Source organism: Spinacia oleracea, chromosome 4 (assembly GCF_020520425.1).
Source record: "Spinacia oleracea cultivar Varoflay chromosome 4, BTI_SOV_V1, whole genome shotgun sequence".
Taxonomy (NCBI): Eukaryota; Viridiplantae; Streptophyta; class Magnoliopsida; order Caryophyllales; family Amaranthaceae; genus Spinacia; species Spinacia oleracea.
In genome coordinates, this window is record NC_079490.1 from 127,565,259 (window position 1) to 127,591,275 (window position 26,017).

At 39.3% G+C, this 26,017-nt stretch overlaps 1 protein-coding gene across 1 annotated transcript; it reads left to right on the top strand.

Moving 5' to 3' along the window:
• Positions 1 to 254: 254 nt before the first annotated feature.
• Positions 255 to 4,290, top strand: LOC130471868 (protein DETOXIFICATION 34). The gene is made up of 7 exons (XM_056842205.1): positions 255 to 411; positions 3,211 to 3,391; positions 3,460 to 3,516; positions 3,653 to 3,741; positions 3,802 to 3,891; positions 3,945 to 4,090; positions 4,237 to 4,290. The coding sequence occupies exons 1-7, from the start codon at positions 255 to 257 to the stop codon at positions 4,288 to 4,290; spliced, it is 774 nt and encodes a 257-aa protein (XP_056698183.1).
• The last annotated feature ends 21,727 nt before the right edge of the window (positions 4,291 to 26,017 follow it).

The following is a 26,017-nucleotide window of genomic DNA, read 5'->3' on the forward strand; positions in this document are numbered from 1 at the left end:
TGGGACACATTTATATTCTCGGTACTTGCTCCACCTTCTTTCTAATTTCTCTCTCAAAATACATCTTATACATTTGTTGGCTTAGGCATAGGAGGGGGTTTCCTCGGTTAAACCCCCGAGATTAGCTTACGTTTTCTCTGCTTGACAGGGTCAGGCTCATCCAGATCGTCCTCCCAGTTCCGCACCCGGAACAAGTGGCGCTAGAAGGAGGGTTACTTTCTAGATCTTGTCCTAAATCACCCAGCTTATAAACAATGATAACACTAGAGTCGGAAGAACCGATAATCCAACAAATAAACCCACCCACCTCAAAGGCCAACCCAGAACCTACAACAAAACCCCAGTTCGGCATGCCTCCAAATGTTGGACAGACCAAATATTCACCACCCTTAGAAAGTAAAGCAACCCCAGGTCAGATCATCCAAACCCCAACTACCGCTTTGCTGTAGCGTGTGGGAGCTCAATTCTCACCAGACTAGATGCGCGTTGCCTTGGAGATCTTAACCTTCTTGACTCAGCCTTATCATCACACTCAAACCAAAAGGCCTTCTATAGAGGTAGAGATAGAGCAGCAGAGGAAAAAACGCCCCCGACCTCAGAGCAGCCCTAGTGTCTAGAGGAGGAACATGCAGCAAGACATGGAAGGTGCAGATTCTCAAGAATATGACACTGAGAGTACAACTCCGAGTAGAGCCAGACTCAGGGCCATCACAGAAGGGGTATCCAGGCCATTGCATCCTTCCATGTCAGGTCACTAGTGGAAAAAACCCCTGTTGTAGCCCCCTTGTTGAAGGGGGCATACATAAGCGTGCCTCAATAACCACTTAGTCAACGCGGGTCAAATATTTTACTAACAAGTTGGGGCAGGCTTTTATGGTGTTCGCTTCTATAGAACCTGTTGAAGGGGGCTTTTAATTGCCCGCCTCAATAGACACTAGTCTAAAGGGGCGGGCTTATGTATGTTCGCTTCAACAGGGCTTCACAACATTTAAAACAATTAAACCTCCTCACCGCCAAACAGATGAGATCTACGTATACTTCAAATCTCGATCTATTGCAACGCATCTGAAGGCGATTCGCACCGCTCCCCACCGCGCGGTGTAGGTTCCTGAATTCCCGGCCAGTTCCCGCTTCTCACCGTCGCCACCACTACCACTACCACTTTATTCGCGTCTTCCATAATACTCGCCCCCGACTGCGGTCCTCCCTATCTCGCTCACCTCTGTCTCTCTTCTTTTTTAAGGTTAGTTTGTAACGTTTTTGATTCCTGTTTTGTTTGATCTTGAAATTTAGTTTCACTTAATTAGTTGAGCATAATGAGTTGATTCTGCAGAAAATTTAGGCTAATGTTACAGTTATTGGATGAATTTACAAATTAGGGTTTGATATTTGTGGTTTTTTAGTTCAATTGTTAGTAATATGTTCAATTGGGACTTTTTTCCAATTTGTGGTTGACACCTCTGTGGTGAATTTAGAATGTGAACGATAGGGGATTATACAAAACTATAAAATGTTGTTAGTTTAGCAGAAGTACCTTAGTTTTTGCACACTAATTTTGCCGCTATACTTGTGACAATTTGACCTTTTCTTGGCAAAAACATGCAAAGTCTTCGAAAAATGGCAAATAGCTAGTTTTGTACTTTGTTGGCACTCGTAGAGAAGTCAAATAACATAATCTTCTGTTGATGTTCTGATTCTGGATAACCCCATGGATATCAAATTACTGATATGTAATATGTACATATCATATATTGAAATGCTAATTGCAATATCTTTTTACATCTTTCTATAATAGGTGTGGAGTCTACAGCAAATAAGTAATCGTGGTTGGGTTCCTTGGAGGAGCCAAACAGCTCTTTGAAGGTAAGAACATCAACATCATATTCAATTTTGGTGTTATGACAGACTCACTGTGATTATTTCTTTTATGTGTATTCTTAACTTAATTAGCAATTACTCCCTATGTCAATAACTATTAACACTTCTCTTTCTTTGGTCTTTTTGAAATAAGTTTTAACATTTCTTTTTGGTAAGTACCTTAGTGGTGTCTCTCTGTGTCTCTCCGGATCACATGGGCAAAGATTCTCGTATGATTACATAAGTTTCATTCTTCATGTTAAACTTGTCAGATGGAAGGAGTACCCTTTTCTGTTCAACTCGAACTTGAGTACTTCTGAATTATGAGGATCTTATATCTTTTCTTCTTTTCGACACCCTTTTGGTAGTATTGGTGCTTAGTGTAGTGCAAAAGGAACTGAGGTTAATGTGAAACATTGGAAGGGAAAAGTTAGATTGCCAGTTTACAACTTTTTGTTACTTCTCTAGAGGCACTGCAGAAAACTTTTTGCAGTTTGTTTTTCCATTTACTTATGCACAAGATTCTGAACCTGTGGATCAAGAAATTTGTGCGAAATATAGAGTATGACAGAGTTTAACAGTGTTCTTTCAATGTTTGCTCTATACTAGAAGTTGGTAGAAATTTAGGGAGTCACTAATATTCGGGTCCAATTTGCTAGGAAGAATGGGTGCTCCTTTCCTTTGTAGTTCTGAACCTGTTTTGTGTGGAAACTGGCAAAAACATTACGGAGTAGAATTTAGAAACATCTAGAATTTATTGCGTGTGATAGTCTGTGCTTCTGGTTTGCACAAGTATTGCTCATGCTCATTTTCTGCGACCTATGCTGTAGGATTTGAGCCTCTTCCCTTTAACAGATAGTCTGTGCTTCTGGTTTGCACAAGTATTTCATATTTTTAATGTCAGTCTTAATTAAGTATGTCGTATGAGGAACATTTGTAGGAACTAGTCACACATCACCTGCATATAGTTTGCTTTCCTGAGTTGTTCACCAATTAATGATTTGGTCTTGAAGTTACTAAGCAAGAAAAGAAGCAGCAACTGAACAAATGATCCTGAATCTATATTGTATAAAGCAGTTCAGTTCATCGGTGTGGTCGTGAAATATTAAAGCAGAAACCAAGTTAACTTAGACTGTACACCTGTAGGTTCAAAATTCGCAAAGCTGAAAAATTGATCCTGAATCTATATTGTATAAAGCTAGATTACTTAGACTGTATACATGTAGCTTCAAAATTTGCTTCCGCATATTCTGACCACTAGAACCCTTTAACTGATCTGAACACATGCACTGCTCAACATCTCCTCTTAATTCTGATTCCTACTGACTTTGTCAAATCTGAGTCATCTTGCAGATTGGCATTCTTACAGTGTTATCTTTCAAAACAACTGCTTAGATGCATTTGTAGTTTCTAGCAGTTTTGTTATGATCCTCAAAACTTCTAGAACTTGGTTTAGCAATTTCATATACTTTTTGGTAAAAACAAGAACACTTTCAATAAATCTTGACAGATGTATGGTAGAAGTTTTCACTATGTAAAAAACCTTGACAGTTGATACATTGATTCAATGAGTTGATCCTGCTTTCGTTTTTTCTTATGCAGTATGAATTTAAATGGATGGGAAGGCATGCTATTAATAGGAATCAATGCTGCTATAGGGTAATGCTTCTCTGTATATTCCTTAAACCAGTTAACTGTACTCTACAACTACGAAGCATCCTTGTGATTGTACTACATACTAACTACTAGTACTAAGTAGCATTAAACATTCTAAAACTGTCTTTAAACATTTCAGAGTTCGAGTATCCAACGAGCTTGGATCAGGAAATGCAAGAGCGGCCAAGTATTCCGTGATAGTCATTGTTTCTCAGTCCCTCTACATAGGTCTTCTTCTAATGTGAGCTGTCATGCTCACCAGGAACCATTTTGCTGTGATATTTACAGAAAGTAAAGATATGCAAAACGCTGTTGCTCATTTAGCCTATCTTCTGGGCATTACCATGGTGCTTAACAGTGTCCAGCCAGTCATATCAGGTATTATTTTGATCAATATTCAACATCAAATATAACTGATCATGGTTTAACAGGTTCAAGTATAATTTTGTTGATTATAGGTGTCGCGGTTGGAGGAGGGTGGCAGGCCTTAGTTGCTTACGTAAACCTGTTTTCCTACTATGTTATTGGACTTCCTCTGGGATTTTTCCTCGGCTATAAGACTCCCTTAGGTGTGGAGGTAATTATTACCTATATATATTCTCAATCAAAATACATTATTTTCTGTACAACTCTGTCATCGAAATTGTTTTAAACTAATAATACATTTGATTTTATTAAGTGATAAACTTTATCAGTTCATTTTTATGGAACACTGATTGATAGGGTGTTGTGCTGCACTATGCATGGTATTTGGATAGGAATGATAATCGGAACTAGTCTTCAGACATTTATCCTTGTTTACATAGTTTACGAAACAAACTGGAATAAAGAGGTGAGTTTCTTTAATTATTGGTTCAATAATACATGTCATTTTTCCTATAAGTAAAACAACGATGTGTGATTACTTTAATAATCCACAAGCCACCAAGTTGACTATTGATAATCAAGGCTGGGTGCATACAGGAGATCTTGCGTACTTCGATGATGAAGGGCAGCTTTATGTGGTTGACATGATGAAAGAGCTCATCAAATACAAGGGTTTTCAGGCGCAACTATATCTTTTTATGCTTCAATGGAATGTAAATATAATATCGTGAGTGTAAACTTTGGTACTCTATAGCTCATATATTTTCCTTCCATCTTGCAGGGATCGAGTTGATTGGAAGAAAGTCAACACGACCTTAATTAAGGTTTGTAATGCATGATCTAAAGGGAGCTTAGTGGCCAGATTAGAGAAATTTGTTAGACTAGCTCTCTAGCCTTTTGTCTTTATTTGTTAATATTAGTTTTAATTTGTTAGACTAGCTAGCTAGGTGTTTAAAAATTGTAAACGTACGTACTATACGCTTTTCTCTATTGGGTTAATATAAATGAAGTTAATTTAATGATTTATTTATCAAAAATAAGCAGATTCATACCATTGCTATTCTGGTGTTGATTGGTGTACATGTTTCAATACTCAATGGTGTTTATATATAGATTTGATTATTGCCACGTATTTTATATTTTAAAAGAATTTGAAAAAAAAAATTAATGTTGTTGAAGGGGGATTTTAATGTACGCCTCAACAACATATGAATTTATGGCGCAAATGTACAGATATTGGCGCAAAAATACAGGTCTGTTGTGGGGGGCATTTAAGAAGTGAGCCTCAACAGAGGTGGCTGTTGAGGCGGGCTTTGGTAATGCCCCCCACAACAGGTCCTCATTTTTACCTTTGGTTTTGGGCTGTTGAGGCGGGCTTTTGAAAGCCCCCCACAACAGATCACCTGTTGAGGCGAACAAAGCCCGCCTCAACAGCTAAGTGAGCTGTTGAAGCCACGTCTGTCGAAGCGGGTCATGTTCGCCTCAATAAGCCCAAAATGCCCCCCTCAACAGGTATTTTTTCCACTAGTGGGTAATCTGAACCCAACTCGAGCCATAATTAAACCCGGTAATTCCCCCTTTTGTGATGAAATCTTGTTGGAGAAGATGGAGAATATAAAATTTCCAACTGTAGGGGAATACAGTTAAACATAATAACATGTGCGGAAACAATCCCCAAAGCCAGGAAGCATGTATAAAGCACAAATTAAGAAGACTTACGTTTGAAGCGTGTTTTCCACAAATTGTCAACGAACATGAACTTAGAACTCCAGTTGTCGTTCCTCTACTTGGTTCACCGACACGATCAGATCCGCCTTGATTATTGTAGCTTAGACAATCGATCAAGAGTTGTGCTTTTTGGGATGAACACACTTTGGAGGCACAGAGAGAATTAGGGTTCTCTGTTTTCTCCTAGGGTTGTGTGTAAACTGAATTGTGTTATGTTGGAAAGTGGTTAGAAGGTTATTCACATAACCTTACTAACCGACCAAGCCATAAGGCAAGGCCGACTAGCAAGCCCGCGCAACACCACACGGACACGCACAACGAGCTGGGCCGTGGGCCGCGCAGCTGCTGCTGTGACGTGGCCTTGGCCCGCGCGCACACAGCTCCTCGGCCATGGGCCAGCGCTGCTGTGTCGTTGCCTTGCTTGCTTGCCTAGCGCGCGCCCATGGGCCTTGAGTGCTTAGTGCACTCGGCTCGTGGGCCGCTCTTCGTATTCGCCATTAATATATTACCGATATATTATTTATCGTTTCGTACACGACGAATCACCGTCGTACGATACGATTTATTCGTCTCGTCTAGCTTACGAATATTCGCGATACGATATACGATTCCGATGCAAGGTCGTATCGATAATACGTTTTCCAACTAATTCCCGAAAAGCTATTAAATGAATTTCCGATTCATTTAATCCGGTGATCTGTTACTTGTCATTGGTGTGACCTTGTAGGTTCAGTCAAGAGTAAGATGTGAGTTTAATATTCATTAGAACTCACTGATCGGAAGCATTGCTCCAGCTAGCTGTTCTGATCACTTGATCTCACTGAATTAATTGTTCGCAATTAATCTGAACTTTGGTATTAGACTTTGGGTGAAGGACATATTTCCTTCAGTCTCCCACTTGTCATTCAGACAAGTGTGCATTCACATTCCTTTGTCGCTTAGTGTTACTTACTGAACATAAGGTAAGATCCAAGCCATCCTTATTAGGTCCATAAGTGTTTCTCGGATTACAGAGTTCAACTGTCAAACTTTTGCAGAAGGTTAAGCCTTAACCATTCTGAGCACGACCCTGCATTTTACAGTATCTAACTCTCCGAGAGGCCTTGTTACACAACAACACCATATCCTATCAAAGATAGGAGGACAATCCATTCTTGCAATCTATGAACACTCACTTTGATTCATAGTACGCCTGATAACTGCTTTTATAGCCTCCTTTTACGGTGCGACGTTTAGCTAGCATCAAAGCGAACTAATTCTCAAACGAGCAGACATAATCGCTCATGTTCCGAGGAACGGTTTCTAATCACCATTAACGAGAACTACCTATGACATGAATTTAATCTATTAAGTGTTCTCATGGTCAATCCGATACAAGATCCAATAAGTATCTATGCAAAAGATTCTGACATCCAGTCACTCTAGTTCAAGAAACAGAACTAAGTAATCTACTTGCAATCTAATCTTCATTAATCATTGGTCGTCCACCTTTCAATGACCTGGATTAGGGATCCTTTGTGACTTCAATATTCAAGTTCACTCATGGGTGTTTCTTTGTCGAAGTATCCATCTTGACATCCCATTTGAATGATTTGAATCACATGGACTTATCATTTAATTCTAAACCACAATTAAATGAATATGAAATAATAAATTTCATAAATATGAAATGGTTAAACCAATTGTTTTAAACATAAATCTAACAGATGTTCTAAAACAATACTTAGAAAATCAAATCCATTCTCCAACATGCTTGATTCCCATGGTTGCTACATGTGCGTTGTGTGTCACTTGTGGTAACGGTTTTGTCAATGGATCCGCGACATTGTCGTCAGTTCCAACCTTGCAAATCTCGATTTCTTTTCTTTTAACGATCTCTCGAAGTATATGAAATCGCCGCAGTACGTGCTTGGACTTCTGGTGGCTCCTAGGCTCCTTTGCCTGGGCAATGGCTCCGCTATTGTCACAATACAAAGCCACTGGTCCTTTAATGGAGGGGACAACACCAAGTTCTTCGATGAACTTCCGAATCCAAACAGCTTCCTTTGCTTCTTCTGAGGCAGCAATGTACTCGGCTTCAGTTGTAGAATCCGCAATAGTGCTTTGCTTAGCACTTTTCCAGCTTACTGCTCCGCCGTTGAGGCAAAACACAAACCCAGACTGTGATATGAAATCATCTCTGTCGGTTTGAAAGCTTGCGTCCGTATAACCCTTAACAATCAACTCATCTATACAATCATAAACCAGAAACTGATCCTTAGTCCTTTTCAGGTACTTTAGGATGTTCTTGGCAGCAGTCCAATGCGCCTCACCTGGTTCTGATTGGTACCTGCTCGTTGCACTGAGTGCGAACGAAATATCCGGCCTTGTACAAATCATAGCATACATGATGGACCCATTAGCCGAAGCGTATGTAGTTCGACTCATCTTTCTACGCTCATCAGATGTTTTGGGACACTGATTCTTGCTTAAAAATGTGTCATGTGACATGGGTAGATGGCCTCTCTTGGCTTCCATCATATTGAACCTAGCTAGCACTTTGTCAATGTAAGTGCTTTGGCTTAGTCCAATCATCCTCTTAGATCTATCCCTATAGATTTTGATGCCCAATATGTACTGTGCCTCTCCTAAGTCCTTCATTGAGAAACACTTTCCAAGCCAAGTCTTTACAGACTCCAACATAGGAATGTCGTTTCCAATAAGCAGTATGTCGTCAACATACAACACTAGGAATGCAATTTTACTCCCACTGACCTTCTTGTATACACAAGATTCGTCCTGATTCTTGACGAAGCCAAAATTATTGACTGCTTCATCAAATCGTTTATTCCAACTCCTTGATGCCTGCTTTAGTCCGTAGATGGACTTCTTAAGCTTGCATACCTTTCCTTGGTTCTTTTGATCGACAAAACCCTCCGGCTGTGTCATGAACGCAGTCTCTTCAAGAACACCATTCAAGAAGGCAGTTTTGACATCCATTTGCCATATTTCATAGTCATGAAAAGCGACAATCGCAAGGATTATCCGAATAGACTTAAGCATCGCGACTGGAGAAAAGGTTTCATCGTAGTCAATGTCGTGAACTTGCCTGTAACCTTTTGCTACCAATCTAGCCTTGTATATGTATACAATTCCATCTTTGTCTTTCTTCAACTTGAAGTCCCATTTGCATCCGATAGGTGTGAACCCATACGGCAAATCAACCGAATCCCAGACTTAATTTTCAGACATGGAGTCTATTTCAGATTGCATGGCCTCTAACCATTTAGTGGAGCTTAGGCTCGTCATAACTTGCTTGTAAGTCATAGGTTCATCACTATCCAATATGAGAACGTCTAAGTTTTCAGTCAAGAGGACGCCTGTCCATCTGCCCGGCTGAAAAATAGTTCTACTTGACTTACGAGGGGCAACAACGTTTTGAGGAACTACTCCCACTGGCTCTTCTAAAGACCTTGGAGGTTCATCAACCTGAACTTCTTCTAAAGAGTTCTGAGTTGGTTGTTCGTCTCGAATCTCTTTGAGGTCTATTATTCTCCCACTTGTCAATTTGGAAATATGATTTCTTTCCAAAAAGATACCGTCACGAGCAACGAAAACCTTGTTGTCTGACTTGTTGTAGAAATAATACCCCTTAGTTTCTTTTGGATACCCAACGAAGAAACATTTGTCAGATTTAGGTTGTAGCTTGTCCGAAATTAATCGCTTGACATATGCTTTGCAACCCCAAATCTTCAGAAAAGACAACTTTGGAAGTTTCCCAGTCCATAATTCATATGGAGTCTTTTCAACAGCTTTTGACGGAGCACGATTCAGTGTGAGTGCTGCAGTTTGCAACGCATGTCCCCAGAACTGTAAAGGAAGTTCGGCCAGACCCATCATTGACTTGACCCATAATTGACCTGACCATATCGAGTAAGGTCCTGTTTCTCCGTTCTGACACTCCATTCCATTGAGGTGTCCCTGGAGCAGTCAATTCAGAAAGAATAACGCATTCTTTTAGATGGTCATCAAACACGTGGCTAAAATATTCACCTCCTTGATCCGATCTTAGAGCTTTGATTTTCTTGCCATGTTGATTCTCTACTTCATTTTGAAATTCTCGGAATTTCTCAAACGATTCAGACTTGTGCTTCATTAAGTAAATATAGCCATATCTACTGAAGTCGTCCGTAAACGTTATGAAATAGCTGAACTCACCTCTAGCTTTTGTACTCATAGGCCCACATACGTCCGTATGTATTAGCCCTAGTAGTTCGCTTGCTCTTTCTCCTACCTTTGAGAAAGGTTGCTTTGTCATTTTGCCAAGTAAACAAGATTCGCATTGATCAATCTTCTCCAAGTCGAATGATTCTAGAATTCCTTTCCGTTGAAGTAATTCCATGCGCTTTATGTTTATATGGCCTAATCGACAATGCCACAGAAATGTGAGATCCGAATCACCAGTTTTAGCCTTTTTGGTATTTATGTTATAAATGTGTTTGCTCGTATCTAGCACATAAAGACCGTTTTCTTGTTGTGCTGAACCATAAAACATTCCATTCAAAGAAAAAGAACAACTATTGTCTTTAAATTGAAAACTAAAACCTTTAGAATCCAAACTTGAAACGGAAATGATGTTTCTGGTGATACTAGGAACATAGTAACAGTTTTCTAGTTCCAAAACAAACCCACTAGGCAAAGAAATAAAATAAGATCCTACGGCTAATGCAGCAATCCGTGCTCCATTTCCCACGCGTAGATCCATCTCGCCTTTATCAAGCTTTCTACTTCTCCTTAGTCCCTACGAATTGGAACATAAGTGTGAGCCACAACCAGTATCTAATACCCAAGAAGTAGAATTAGCAAGATTACAATGTATAACATACATACCTGAAGGAGAAGCAACGTTTTTGTCCTTCTTCTCTTCCTTTAGTTTGGGGCAATCTCGCTTGTAATGACCAATTTCATTACAATTGAAGCATTGCGATGTGGAAGGAGAAGCATTCCTCTTTATCTTGCTCTTGGAAGGCGCCAGATGCCCTCCGGGAGTGGACGAAGATGCAGCCTTGCTTTTCTTCCCCTTGCCTACTTTCTTGAACTTAGTGCACCTCACATTCAAAGGGTCTTGATTGAACTTAAGGATTTTCTCGAATTTCACGAGTAATTCCACAAGTTCACAGAATGTGCTCTCTTTCTAATTAAAGAGATAGTGCATCTTGAAACCCTCATAATCCTTATGAAGAGAATTCAGCACTAGTGCAATAGCTATCGACTCTTTGACGGAACCACCAAGTCTCTCGATTGTGAAAAATAATCCAGACATCATATTCACATGAAACAGAATTGATGTGTTTTTGTCCATCTTGACAGAGTAAATGCGCCTTTGTGCCTCTAGAAGTTCGATTTCTAGGCACGACTTGCGTGGGGTTATGAGCTTGAGATTGCTCATCGAATTAGCCAATTCATCAACCCTATTGCCACCAGTTTGGCACATGGGTCGAAAACCCGCACACTTACCCTCGAGGCTACTTAGGAGGGCTTGAGGTTCAAAAGTAATGAACCTCCCTCTCCAACTCTCAGGGATAGACTTAAGGATGAACTCTGTGACAAGGTACTTGTGAAGTGCCCAACTTCTGTACTTTTCAGGAGTCATGCCTCGCGCATCATAGCTAGGAAGAGGTTGTTCAATGACATAGTGTATGCCATTAACTTTCAAAACTTCGACAAGTTCCCCTTTCTATTCAAGAAAATTAGTCAAGTCTAACTCGACATCCAGAATTTCTGCTGATATGATTGTTGTTATGTTTGCTACCATTTTTATTACTACAATCGAAAAGAATTTGCAATAAATAACCATTCATAAAATTCAATAACTTTGAAATAAAAGCAAAAACATGCAATCATTAAATATATTAAAACATTTCATTCATACAAAGGCAAAAGCATGGTCCAAAAATGAATGAAACGATTCCAAGACCCCAAAAGTCCTAAATCCTTAAGCAGCTTTGGCATGTCTTAAGTAGTTTAAGATTTTAGGTAAGCAAAACCTATTGCTAGTAATCTCCAAATTACTCTTGGTTAATAAATTAATGCCATAATTTATCCCATTGCTACAACATAATGCCATTGTTGTTTGAGTTGAAACCACAATCAACGTGCTCCTTTAGGACGCCTTACCACCTAAGTCAACTAAAATAGCACCTCGCTTTGGCGTAAACCTACTATCTTAGATCCTTAGATTTTTTAAGTGCTTGATTTGGAACGCAATTTTTAAACTCAATATTACTTGGACCTAGTTGTTTCTATGTTGGTTCGATTATTTAGTGAACTCAATCTAATCGAGTCATATGAAACAACCTGTTCATGCAAAGCATACATACATTCATACATTCACGCATAATATATATATATATATATATATATATATATATATATATATATATATATATATATATATATATATATATATATATATATATATATATATAATTTGCATAAAGAAATGGTGATCTAGTACGGCCCAAAATATCTTGTCTTGACGCATCCAATCTTCATCACCTCCTTGTTAGCTTGGCATCGTATTGAATCTTCGTTCAAATGCTATCTTAAAGTTCTAAACTTAGAAATACCTGAAAATAATTAAATTACATCAAAATTTCCATGGTACGCAGACCATATTTAAAACTTTACATTCAAAGATAGAACGGTACGCAGACCGTATTTAACTATCCTAAATGGCCATACTATTCACTTGGAGTACCTGCATTACATAAAATATACATTCTATGCATTCACCCATTCGTATGATAAAACAAATGGCCCATGTAAATATGCAAGTATTTACGTGAATTAATTAAAATTCACGTTCACATAAACGCGTCCTAAAAGATTAATCAATTTCCAAATTATTAATCCTTAGACTTTATTCTAATTAAAATTGAATTTAATTAAAATAATGCGACCTACGAAAATAATTAAAAATAATTATTTCATTTTAATTTCATTTAGTGGCTCCCACTCAAAGCAATAATTATTCCGGATAATTAATTATGAAATATTAAATTAAAACTCGCGGCCCGGCCCAAGCAAATAAAATATTAAATTAAATATCCCGTTAGCCCAAATTAATGCAAATATGCGAAGCCCAACAAAATAAACAATTTTTAACGAAAAAGTTCAATTACGTAGTTGGGCTAGGCTTGCGCCCAGCCCATAGCCCTTGCGTGTGGCCTACGAGGCGCACGAGCAAGCTCGCACACCCCGCAGCCTTCGCGCGCGCGCGTGCCCACAGCTGTAGCTGCCCCTGCGTTGTGTCGTCATACATCGCTGCCCTGGACGTCGCATGGCCTTGTGCCTTGCTTCGTCGCAGCCCCCGCAAGCATTCACTCGCCCTTTCCTCGCCCAGCGAGCACGAGGCACGCAGCAAGCTTGCTGCTGCCCGTGTCGCTGCGGCTCGGCTCTCGTATAGCAGCCCGCATGGCCTTGCGAGCCATACGTCCACCATACATTGTGTTCGTGCCTTTGGTTCGTACTACGGACCAACTTGATTAAAATTAAATTTAATTTCACGAACTTGCATTAATATTATTTTTCAAAAAGTTACGATTTTTATTTTCGAAAAACAACGATTTTTAACGATTTAATAAACATCAACGACAATCCAATTTCGTAAAATTATTAAATCAAAGGCTAACATTATTCAAATTTTTATGAACGAACGAATCAACATTAAAATTTGAACTTTTAATTAATAAAATCTGAAGATATAACTTTTTTTTTCAAGGGTGAAGAAAACACATATGAAATATAAGTTATAATCATTTGTTCCGAATATTTCCATAATTTTTATAGTTAATAAAATATTTTGTTAGTAAAATAAGTTCAAAATTCTCAAAAATGAGTAGATATACTTCACATTTTATATAGATTCATATTTAAATTTTAAAGTTACTATGTAAGGTAAAAGAAATTTCGGATAAGATGCATTTGTAGTGGGATAATAACTAGAGATGGCCAACGTGGCGTGTTGGATGGCTCATGAGTGAGTTTGGTGGGTCATGGGGCGGGGATAATTGTTAGGTTATGATACATATGACATTGCATAAATCATGCGGAAACAACCATTAACCCAGGACTACATATTATTTACACATAATCATATAGCATAATTTAGATGCATACTCTTTGTTGCGTGCCCTCCCTAGCTGCGCCCGAACCGAACAAGAACAAGTCTTTAGGACTCCAAGTGTCGTCCCTCCGTAGATAGTCCACAGCACTTCCGGATCCGCCTTAAGATTGACCAACTAGAATCGCCCTTAAGGTACTAGAAAATTTCGGCAATTTGAGCAAGATGTGTGTTTGAATTTTTCTCTCAAAAACTCACTTTGAATACTTTGAAACTCGTTATAAATTGTGAGCCCTAGCCTCATATTTATAGGGGTATGGAAAGGGAATCGAAATCCTATTCAGATACAAATTAATTAAACTTAGAATCCTACAAGAACTCTAATTTAATTAATTTATCAAATAGAATTAGGATTTTAATCATTAACCGAACTCTGCATGTTTTAGGAAACGTGCACGAACACAAACACTTGCACACACACGCACGGCAGCCACGAAGGGCCGCCCATGCGTGCGCGCGAGCAGCAGCCCACGCAGCGAGGCCTGCGCGAGCTGCAAGCCCAGGCAGCTCTCGCGCGCGCTGTGCGCGCTGCGCGGCCTGCTGGGCCTGGCCTAGCGCTGGGCCTGGCGTGGCTGTTTGTGCGGCGCGCTTGGCTTGCTGGGCGATGGCCTGGCTTCGTGCTGGGCCTCGTCCGGCAGGCCTCGTCCGATGCTTATTCGTACGATGCGCTTCCGATTAAATTTCCGATTCCGGAATTCATTTCCGATACGAACAATATTTAACATTTCCGATTCCGGAATTAATTTCCGTTTCGAACAAATATTTAATATTTCCGTTTCCGGAATTATTTTCCGATTCCGGTAATATTTCCGATTCTGACAATATTTCCGTTTCCGGCAATATTTCCGATTCTGGCAATATTTCCATTTCCGATAATATTTTCCAATACGTACCATGTTTCCGTTTCCGGCAACATCTACGACTTGGATAATATTTATATTTTCGATACGATCCATATTTCCGTTTCCGGCAATATCATCGTTTCCGGAGTATTCATTTCTTGCCTGTGACGATCTCAGCTCCCACTGAAACCAAGATCCGTCGATTCCGAATATTCATAGATGGAGTATTTAATGCCATTAAATACTTGATCCGTTTACGTACTATTTGTGTGACCCTACGGGTTCAGTCAAGAGTAAGCTTTGGATTAATATCATTAATTCCACTTGAACTGAAGCGGCCTCTAGCTAGGCATTCAGCTCACTTGATCTCACTGAATTATTAACTTGTTAATTAATACTGAACCGCATTTATTAGACTTAACATAGAATGCATACTTGGACCAAGGGCATTATTTCCTTCAGTCTCCCACTTGTCCTTAGGGACAAGTGTGCATTTCCTAATTCCTTTGTCGCTCGATGCTTGCTCTTGAACATAAGGTAAGAGTTGTCATCCTTATTATGTCCAGAGGTGTTCCTCGGTTTCAGAGTTCAACTGATCAAATAAACAGATAATCATAGCCTATGATTCATCCGAGCACGGCCATGCATTTCACAGTTTCTAGCTCTCCGAGTGGCCTTGTACAACTTTTAAGCATCTCATCCCGATTTATGGGAGGACAATCCCAATCTTGCGATCTTGAGATTAGACTTCGTTTGATAGGTGATTACCTGAGCGTTGCCTTTATAGCCTCCTTATACGGTGCGACGGTTGGTCAACGTCAAAGCAACCAGTTCTCAAACAAGTAATCTCAAATCACTCAGGTATTGAGGATTTAGTGTCTAATAATTTAATGAAATTTACTTATGACAGATTTTCATCTCTTACAGTAAAGTTTCATAGGTCTTGTCCGATACTAGTCTTCCCAAAGTAAGTATCTATGCAAATGATTATGACATTGCCATGTCCACATAGTTCAAGAAACAGAACTACTAGTCATCTTGCATTCTAATCGTCTAACGTTTTCTATGCGTCCAATTTTATAGAAAACTCCGATTAGGGACCATTTTCAACCTTTGACATTCAAGTTCACTTGATAGACATTTCTTAGTCACAGGACTGGTCCTGACAGTCTATCTTGAATATATCGTCAAATTGAAGGGACTCATCATTTAATAAACCACAAATTAAATGGAAAAATGAATTCATTTCATTTATTGTGAATGATTAACCAATAATGTTTTACAAAGATTTAAACTCTAAAACTTCAAAACATTAAACAGAGACATCAAAGCCATTCTCCAATATGCTTGATTCCCATAGCTGCAGTGTGCGAGTTGTGCTTCGCCTGCGGCAGAGGTTTAGTTAATGGATCTGATATGTTGTCATCAGTTCCAATTTTGCTTATCTCGACTTCTTTTCTTTCAACGAACTCTCGTAGAAGGTGAAATCTACGAAGTACATGCTTGACTCTCTGGTGGTGTCTAGGCTCTTTTGCCTGTGCAATAGCTCCGTTATTATCACAATACAGGGCTATTGGTCCTTTAATGGAGGGGACTACACCAAGTTCACCTATGAACTTCCTTAGCCATATAGCTTCCTTTGCTGCTTCATGTGCAGCAATGTACTCCGCTTCAGTTGTAGAATCCGCAATGGTGCTTTGCTTAGCACTTTTCCAGCTTACTGCTCCTCCGTTGAGGCAGAAGACAAACCCAGACTGTGATCTAAAATCATCTTTGTCGGTTTGGAAACTTGCGTCCGTATAGCCTTTAACAATTAATTCATCATCTCCACCATAGACCAGGAAGTCATCTTTGTGCCTTTTCAGGTACTTCAGAATATTCTTGGCAGCAGTCCAAAGCGCCTCTCCTGGGTCTGACTGGTATCTGCTCGTAGCACTGAGTGCGTACGCAACATCCGGGCGTGTACATATCATAGCATACATTATTGAACCAATCAATGATGCATATGGAATCCCATTCATTCGTCTACGCTCATCAAGTGTTTTTGGGCACTGAGTCTTGCTTAGAGTCATTCCATGAGACATGGGTAGGTAGCCTCGCTTGGAGTCCGCCATCTTGAACCTATCAAGCACCTTATTGATATAAGTGCTTTGACTAAGTCCAATCATCCTTTTAGATCTATCTCTGTAAATCTTGATGCCCAATATGTACTGTGCTTCTCCTAGATCCTTCATCGAAAAACATTTCCCAAGCCAAATCTTGACAGAGTTCAACATAGGAATGTCATTTCCGATGAGCAATATGTCGTCGACATATAATACTAGGAAAGCAATTTTCCTCCCACTGACCTTCTTGTATACACAAGATTCGTCTGCGTTCTTGATGAAACCAAAGTCACTGACTGCTTCATCAAAACGTATATTCCAGCTCCTGGATGCCTGCTTCAATCCGTGGATTGACTTCTTTAGCTTGCATACCTTCTTAGCATTCTTTGGATCCTCAAAACCTTCAGGCTGTGTCATAAACACAGTTTCTGTTAAAACGCCGTTTAAGAAAGCAGTTTTGACATCCATCTGCCATATTTCGTAATCGTAATATGCAGCTGTTGTTCCTAAGTTTTGGTTGATGACACACACATATTGCAAACTTCCTGATTATGGTTGCTAAATGACTTTGAACAGGTAAATGCCCAAGTTTCTATTAGGATAGGAACTTGAATAAGCTGGTGAAGTTCCTGATGTACACTTGGAACAGTCACTGGAGTTCCAGAGCTGGAAGTTGTATTTGTTCCAGTTTGAAGTCACAAGAGGAGCAACACAGTTACATATCAAGAGTTCCGAATATCCACAAGAACTATTACAGACTCATGGCAACGAGTTCCTATTTAAACATAAGAGGAACTCATTATTGTTCCTGAGCTGGAACAAGTGAAGCTTCAGAGTTGAATGCCTCACCAAAGGAAAGACATATATGTCTAGGTAGTTTATCTTGCTTAGACTATATGTAATATATTAATATGCTAAGTAGTATATAAGGAACTAGAGGAACTTGGATTACTCGTGTGTTTTTGTCAAAAATATCAAGCAACACAGTTTTAAGGAAAATACTTTTAAATAAAATATCTTTTCCTATTTAATAAGAATAAGATTTTCATCACATTCTGTTACTTAAATAAAAACAGTTTTTATCTTCCTAAAACTTCTCCTATTTATTTTGACAACATAAATAAACATTTTTCAGTGATTGACATAGTCTTAAACACGTCCAGCAGTTGAGGAAGTTGTGTGGGAAGTGGTCTCCCCTTGTTCCTCAAGTCTAGGGACGTGAAAATCAAAGTGTCAGTTGTTGGCAGTTGAGTTTTTGAAGGGAACAAACCCTAAGGACAAAACTCTATATAAGGCCAAGAAGTTTTCTGAAAAAAATACACAAACTTTCTAAGAGTTCTTGCTTTCCTAAAAACGCATTGTCAAAGATTTTTCTAAAAACAGTTTGTGTCCTAGTTAATCCTAAGTTCCTAAGTGACATATATACACAAAAGCATCATTAATATCTAGAGTTATCCAAACACGAATTGTATTTGGTATTAGTAAGGATAGAGTTATCTTGTTGAGACTTAGAGTTTAAGTCTGAGAGAGAGAAGTGAAAGAGCTGTAATCAGAGTAGATTACTGTGAGGAACACAAGTTTGAGAGGAACTTGTGTTGGAGAGATTATTGTAATCGAGGCATTACTATAATAAAAGAATTCTCTTCTTGATTAGTGTCAAGAAGTTTTCACAATTGTTGTTATTGTCTTCTTTATTCTCAGTTCCTTGATTGTTTCTTAAGTTCCGCAAGAAACTTTATCAAAGTTCTAATTACAATTCACCCCCCCCCTCTTGTGCGTGTTCCTACTGGAATAACAGTTGGTATCAGAGCCAGTACTCACTAAAACACAGGAAACCCTGTTTGAGTCAAGTTCCTGTAAGTATGAACTCACAAGAGAAACTGGAAGAAGGTTACTCGACACAAAGGCCACCTATGTTCAATGGCAAGTTCTACTCATACTGGAAGAATAGAATGGAGATATTCATCAAAGCTGAAAATTACCAAGTTTGGCGTGTAATTGAAGTTGGAGACTTCGAGGTAACAAAGACCAATGCTGAAAACGAGGTAGTTCCTAAACCAATGTCTGAATTTTCTAAAGAAGACTTTGATAAATATGAGATGAATGCCATGGCTGTCAAAATCTTGCATTGTGGGCTTGGACCTCATGAACACAACAGAGTCATGGGGTGCAAGAACGCAAAACAGATTTGGGAACTACTTCAAGTAACCCACGAAGGAACTAATGAAGTTAAGCGTTCCAAAATTGACCTTTTGATGTCTAAATATGAAAGATTTGAAATGCTTCCAAAAGAAACTATTCAAGAAATGTTCACTAGATTTACTAACATAACCAATGAATTAGTTTCTCTTGGTAGAATCATTCCCACAGATGAACAGGTAAGAAAAATACTAAGAAGCATGCCACAAGATGATCGTTGGAGAACAAAGGTCACTGCACTGTTTGAGACCAAGGACTTCACCAAGTTCAACATTGAACAACTTGCTGGTTCCTTGATGACACACGAATTGCATCTTGGAGCTGCTGTTCCTGAGAGCTCAAGAAGTCGAGGACTTGCTCTAAAGGCTGAGGAACTCGATGAATCTGAACCAGATGAAGAAGAGGCTGCCATGCTGGTCAGAAGAATGAGAAAGCTCTATAGGAACTTCAAACCAGGAAACCAGAAAGGAAGGAACTTTGCCAAGAAAATCACTAGTTCCAAAACTGAGCAAGGTTGCTTCAAATGTGGAGAAACTGATCATCAAATTCGTGAATGCCCTCTGTGGGAGAACGACAAGACCAGAGGAAAAGGGAAGGAACAGGTCAAAGATCGCTTTAACAAGTCTACCTTCAACAGACCAAACTTCAAGAAGGCCATGATAGCTGCATGGGGCGAAGCAACAGACTCAGAAGACGATGAGGAACAACCAAATGAAGAAACTGCAAATCTCTGCCTTATGGCTAGAACAGAAGGAACTGATCAAGTTCCATCAGAAGAAGTAAGTTCCTCCACTCTTCAGTGTCTCTCAAAGTCAAAACTAATTGAACTGTTGCTAGAAACTCTAGATGATTACAAAAAGCTAAGTATATTAAAAGCACAAAGTGATAGAGCCTTGGAACTCAGTAAAGACCACATAAATTATCTGAATAATATTCGATCTGATGTCCAAGGCAGGTTCTTTGAATTACTAGATAGAAATACCTCTATTAATGAGTCATTCGAAAAAATTAGAAATGAAAACATCCTTCTACAAGTTCAACTCAGTCAATATAAGATGTTTAATCTAAGTTTAGATCCTACAAAATCCTTGGAGATCAACATGGGAGTTTTTAACATCGACTTAGAAAATTTAAACAAAGATCTGATCACCACAAAGGAACAAAAAGAGAAACTGGAAAGGGAACTATCCATGGCCAGGGCACAGAGACAACCACCTAAAGTTCCTCCCAAATGGATTGAGAATGCTCAATCTAAGAGAACAGAAGGATTGGGCTTTAACCATAAAACTAGTCATAAGAAAAAGTATGTGGATCTTCCTAGTGTAAAAGTCTGTTTCTCATGTGGAAGTGGAAGTCATATAAGTACTGAGTGTTCCAAGATGAAGGAACAGGATCAAAGAAACATAAATTATGTAAAGCAAAAATGGGTCAAGAAGTCTGAAGTTATAGTTGAAAAGGAACTCGAGGAAACCCGAGTTCCTGTAACTAACCTTTGATCTCTTTACAGATTCTAGTGAAGGGGAACAGCTCGTGGTATCTCGACAGCGGGTGTTCCAAACACATGACAGGAGACAAATCTAAATTCCTCTCACTAGAAGCCTACAATGGAGGAACTGTGACCTTTGGAGACAACATGAAAGGAGAAATTGTTGGAATTGGAAAAGTTGGAAGGTCAAGTTCCTACGCCATTGAAAATGTATTTTTAGTCGAGGGTTTGATGCACAGTCTACTAAGCATCTCTCAATTCTGTGACAAAGGAAACTCTGTAAGTTTTACTTCTGAAAACTGTCAAATCATAAACAATAACACTGGGAAGGTTATTTTGGAAGGAACTCGTAAAGGGAACACATATTCTGTGGATCTCAATACAGTTCCCAGGAACAATCTAACCTGCCTCAGTGCCCTTGAAGAAAATTCCCTACTATGGCACAGGAGGTTTGGACATGCTAGTTTCTCTCTGCTTGACAAACTAAGATCAAAGGAACTGGTTCGAGGACTCCCCTCAATCAAGTTCCTAACTGATAAAGTGTGTGATGCATGTGCAAAAGGCAAGCATGTCCGAAGTTCCTTTAAATCTAAGAAATTGGTAAGCACCACAAAACCATTGGAACTCATCCATATGGACTTATGTGGACCAATGAGAATTCAAAGCAGAAGTGGGAAAAAATATGTATTAGTTATTGTTGATGATTACTCTCGCTTTACTTGGGTCATATTTCTAACAAGCAAGGATGAAACGTTTGATGAGTTTGTTACATTTTCAAAGAAAATCCAGAAAACCACAGGTCACCAACTGATCCATATAAGATCAGATCATGGAACAGAATTTGAAAATTACAAATTCGATGAATACTGCAAGGAACAAGGTATGGACCACAATTTCTCAGCTCCCAGAACTCCACAACAAAATGGAGTTGTTGAGAGGAAAAATAGAACCTTAGAGGACATGGCAAGAACCATGCTAATAGCCAGTTCCCTGCCTAGGAACTTCTGGGCTGAAGCAGTCAATACTGCTTGTCACATTATAAATAGAGTTATGATTCGAGCAATCCTAAACAAAACCCCCTATGAGCTACTAAAAGGTATAAAACCCAACATCTCTTACTTTAGAGCCTTTGGCAGCAAATGTTTTGTCCACAACAATGGAAAAAGGAACTTGGGGAAGTTTGATGAAAGAAGCGATGAGGCAGTGTTCCTAGGATATGCCTTAAATAGCAAGGCTTATAGAGTTTATAACAAAAGATCTATGTGTGTTGAGGAAAGTGTACATATAATATTTGATGAATCTAACAAAACTGACATAGTACAGGAACAAGAATTTTTCGAGATTGGTTTATCTCGTGCTGCAGAAAATGATGAGGAATTCCAATCAAGCAAACACACAGCCAGAGGAACTGCTCAACAAAATCAAGAAGTTCCCGTACTAGAGGAACAAGCAGAAAACCAAGAAGATCCAGAAACAACACCAGAGGAACCCCACAATGACCAACAGGGAACTCAGGTCATAGAAGGAACTGACGAAAATGCCACAACACCAGTAGCTCAATTTCAACCTAAACCTTGGAAGCATCAAAAGTCCCACCCAATGGAACTCATTGTGAGTGACATCAGAAAAGGAACTCAGACAAGGTCACAACTAAGGAACTTTTGCGCATTCCACGCGTTCCTCTCCATATTTGAGCCAAGAAATCACACTGAGGCTCTGGAAGACGCTGACTGGATCATTGCCATGCAAGAAGAATTAAATGAATTCAAAAGAAACAAGGTATGGCACTTGGAACCCAAACCAAAGCACCAGAAGGTGATAGGGCTGAAATGGGTGTTCCGGAACAAGAAAGATGAACATGCAACAATCATAAGGAACAAAGCAAGGTTAGTGGTCAAAGGTTATAACCAACAGGAAGGTATTGACTTTGAAGAAACGTTTGCACCTGTTGCTAGATTAGAAGCCATTAGAATCTTAATTGCTTTTGCTGCTTTCATGGGTTTTAAACTTTATCAAATGGATGTTAAATGTGCTTTCTTAAACGGTTTCTTAGAGTAAGATGTTTATGTGGAACAGCCCCCTGGATTTGAAAATCCCGAATTTCCAAATCATATTTACAAATTAGATAAGGCTCTCTATGGACTAAAACAAGCCCCTAGATCTTGGTACGAGAGATTATCAAAGTTCCTCCTTCAAAATGATTTTAAAAGAGGTAGAATAGACAAAACCTTATTCTTAAAATCTAGAGGAACTGACTTGTTAGTAGTTCAAATTTATGTTGATGATATATTATTTGGAGCAACTAATGAAAATTTGTGCAAGGATTTTGCAAGCTTGATGAGCAGTGAATTTGAAATGAGTATGATGGGGAACTCAATTTCTTCCTTGGTTTACAAATCAAGCAAACCGAGGAGGGAATCATGATACACCAACAAAAGTATGTGAAGGAACTCCTAAAGAAATATGAGCTAGAATCAGCCAAAGTAAATCACACTCCCATGGGAACTGCTACCAGATTAGACACTGATCCAAATGGGAAAAGTGTGAATCAAACGAAATACAGAGGTATGATTGGATCACTATTATATTTAACGGCCAGTAGACCTGACATTTCTTTTAGTGTAGGACTATGTGCAAGATTTCAATCGAATCCAAAGGAGTCCCATCTAACTGCGGTGAAAAGAATACTAAGATATCTCAAAGGAACTGATGACCTATGCCTATACTATCCAAGAAGTGGATCTTTCGAGCTAAGAGGATATGCGGATGCTGATTATGCAGGTGACTTAGTGAATAGAAAAAGCACATCAGGTATGGTACAGTTCCTAGGTCCATGCATGGTTTCTTGGGGTTCCAAGAAACAGAAAACTGTTGCTCTATCCACAGCTGAAGCTGAGTATGTAGCTGCTGCAGCTTGTTGCTCACAAATTCTATGGATAAAACAACAGCTAAGAGATTTTGGTATTATCTATGATTGTGTTCCTATCTATTGTGATAACACTAGTGCTATTTGTATTTCAAAAGATCCAGTTCATCATTCCCGAGTCAAACACATCCACATTAGACACCATTTCCTTAAAGATAATGTTGAGAAAGGTTTGATCAAATTAGATTTTTGCCAAACTGATCACCAAATTGCTGATATTTTAACTAAGCCTTTGAACAGAGAGAAACATGAGAAAATGAGAATGGAACTCGGAATGATCAAGCTAAGGTAATTGCCAAATTGAAGTTCCTCTAAGGCAAAAGCAAAAAATCATGGTACATATAGACTATTACAAACACAAAATCTTGTGTGCAAACATAGTTGAAGCTTACCATCGTGGCAAATTCACTCACACTCCAAATGAGCAAGGTAAGCAGTTCCTTTCAAACTAGTTAAGTCAGAGATACGAAACTAAGCAAGTCAAAGTCAAACACAATTTTTTTACATTTTCCTTTTATTTTTATCTATTTATTTTTTAAAATTCAAAACCGAATACCCATATTCAAAGAATGTTTGGAACGGTTCCATTGGCAATAAATAGGAGAAACTCTTCCCTTTCCACATTCAATCCATGCAACCCCCTTTCTCTCTCTCCCACACGCCTTCTCCACTGACCTATAAAAACCTCCACCATGGTTCTCACAAGCAACAACACTGATCTCACATCCCTCAAACGAAAGAGAAACCCTTCATCTCCAGTTCCCATGGATACCTCACCCATTCAATCGCCAATTCCTCTTCGATCCCACAATCCAATGCTCGCAATCACTCAGGGGGAACAAACCGACACTGACATCGAAATGAAATCCCCAATCTCAAACCCTAGATCCTCCACAAGAAAATCCAAAAAACGACGAGTGGAAGCTTCTGGTGAAAACATCGAGGAAACAGAGGAGAATGCTCAAACTCAGGGGGAAGCAAAAGGGTCCAAGAAACTCACTGCAAAGGAAAACAACCTGGTCGAGGGGTTCGCAATCAACTCAACATGGTGTGAAGCCACGAAATTTAAAGAGTTGATGGAAATCCTTGAACAACAAAAATGGGTAAGTCTGTTGAGTACCTATGCCAAATCCCCCTTAATTCCTGAAGCTATGAAAGAATTCTGCAAGAACTTTGCATGTGTTGATAATGTATGTTCAAGTAAAGTGAATGGAACTCGCATCGAATTTGATGCCTCTTATCTGGAACAGCTGTTTGGTACACCCAATAGGGGTTTTGATATGTGGCTCAAAGGTCAAATCACAGTGACCATAGATAATGTAGATGAGAAAGATATAGTTGGTTCCATTGGAGGAGATTCTAAAGTATCCACCTCCACCTCACACAACTGCTTTTCACCTCTTCAAAAATTACTGTTTAATATTGTGTGGAGAGGTGTAGTTCCTCGAACTCAGAAAAGGAACATAGCAAGTCTGTTTGATGCATGTCTCATGTATTGTCTTGAAAGGAAAATTCCCATAAACTTTCCTGCAATCATGATCAAACACTTATCCACCTGTATCCCCAAATTCAAAATTCCATACTCCTCCCTTCTTACAGAAATCTTCAAAAGCTTCTCAGTTGACCTTAGCCCATACTTTGTGATTCCCTTAAAATCCACCCAAATCCTTCAACTTGAAATGCTCCATCTATTAAATCTTAAAGTGGTTCAGGGTAAAGTCATTAGGGCTGGAAAGGAAGAGAAACAAGATGAGGAAGATCAGGAAGGAACTGTAGTTAAAGAAGAAGTGGAGGAGGAGGAGGAACTCGAACAAATAGAGGTCCCTTTATCTCGAGGGAACAGGAAGAGTGTAGGAAAAAGAAAGAGCTTGAGGGTGGCAATGAAGGAGAACAAGAAAAGAGGGCCTGTCTTCATGGAAATAAATGAGGAAGGGGATGTCAAGGAGATGCCCATAGAGGAGGATGCTGTTCCACTGAATCAAGAGGAACTGCCTGAAACTGTTGGGCCAAGAAAAAGGACACCCAGATCCTCCAAAAAGTCCAAAGCTCGTCGTGTTCCATCTGAACAGGAACATGTTCAAGATCATGGGGGTGCCTGGAACACAAAGGATGATCAGATATTGGAGCTGAAGGCAACAGTTGCTCGTCTGGTGGAACTACAGGAGGGAACAGATCACAGGATTAGCTCAATGCAGGCCCACATAGGTGCATTGGTTACAAGTGTCAAGACTCTCCAAAACAATCTTCACCACTACTCAGAACAAGCCAATGCAACTCGTGCCACAATCCTCACCAAGATCAACAATCTGGAATCTTTTGAGGAGACTGTGATAGAAGAAACTGCTGGTTCTGGTTCCCCATCCCAAGCCTAAATCACCCTATCCCATGTTTCTTTTATCTTTTGCCATGGAACAATCTTTTTAATTTGCTTTCGGTTTGTATAATTTTCAAACTTGGGTATTTGTTCCATCTTATTTTGACTTGCTTGGTTACACATATCTGTGCTTTCTAGTTTTGATCATTACTGCTTGCTTTCAATTTATTGTATGAGTTGGCTTAATACTTTGAGGCTAGCTTAACTTGCCAAACGTTGATCGTGGGGCACTGTGTTTGGAATGGCTATATTTCGTGCTATGCTTTTTGTTGATGTCAACAGGGGGAAGTCAAGGGTGCAAACTTCCAAGGCAC

Coding starts and splice junctions, on each gene's coding strand:
- LOC130471868 (XM_056842205.1), top strand. CDS start 255: ATGATAACACTAGAGTCGGAAGAACCGATAATCCAACAAATAAACCCA. Junction 3,892..3,944: donor TGTCCAGCCAGTCATATCAG/GTATTATTTTGA, acceptor ATGGTTTAACAG/GTTCAAGTATAATTTTGTTG. Junction 4,091..4,236: donor AGACTCCCTTAGGTGTGGAG/GTAATTATTACC, acceptor ACTGATTGATAG/GGTGTTGTGCTGCACTATGC.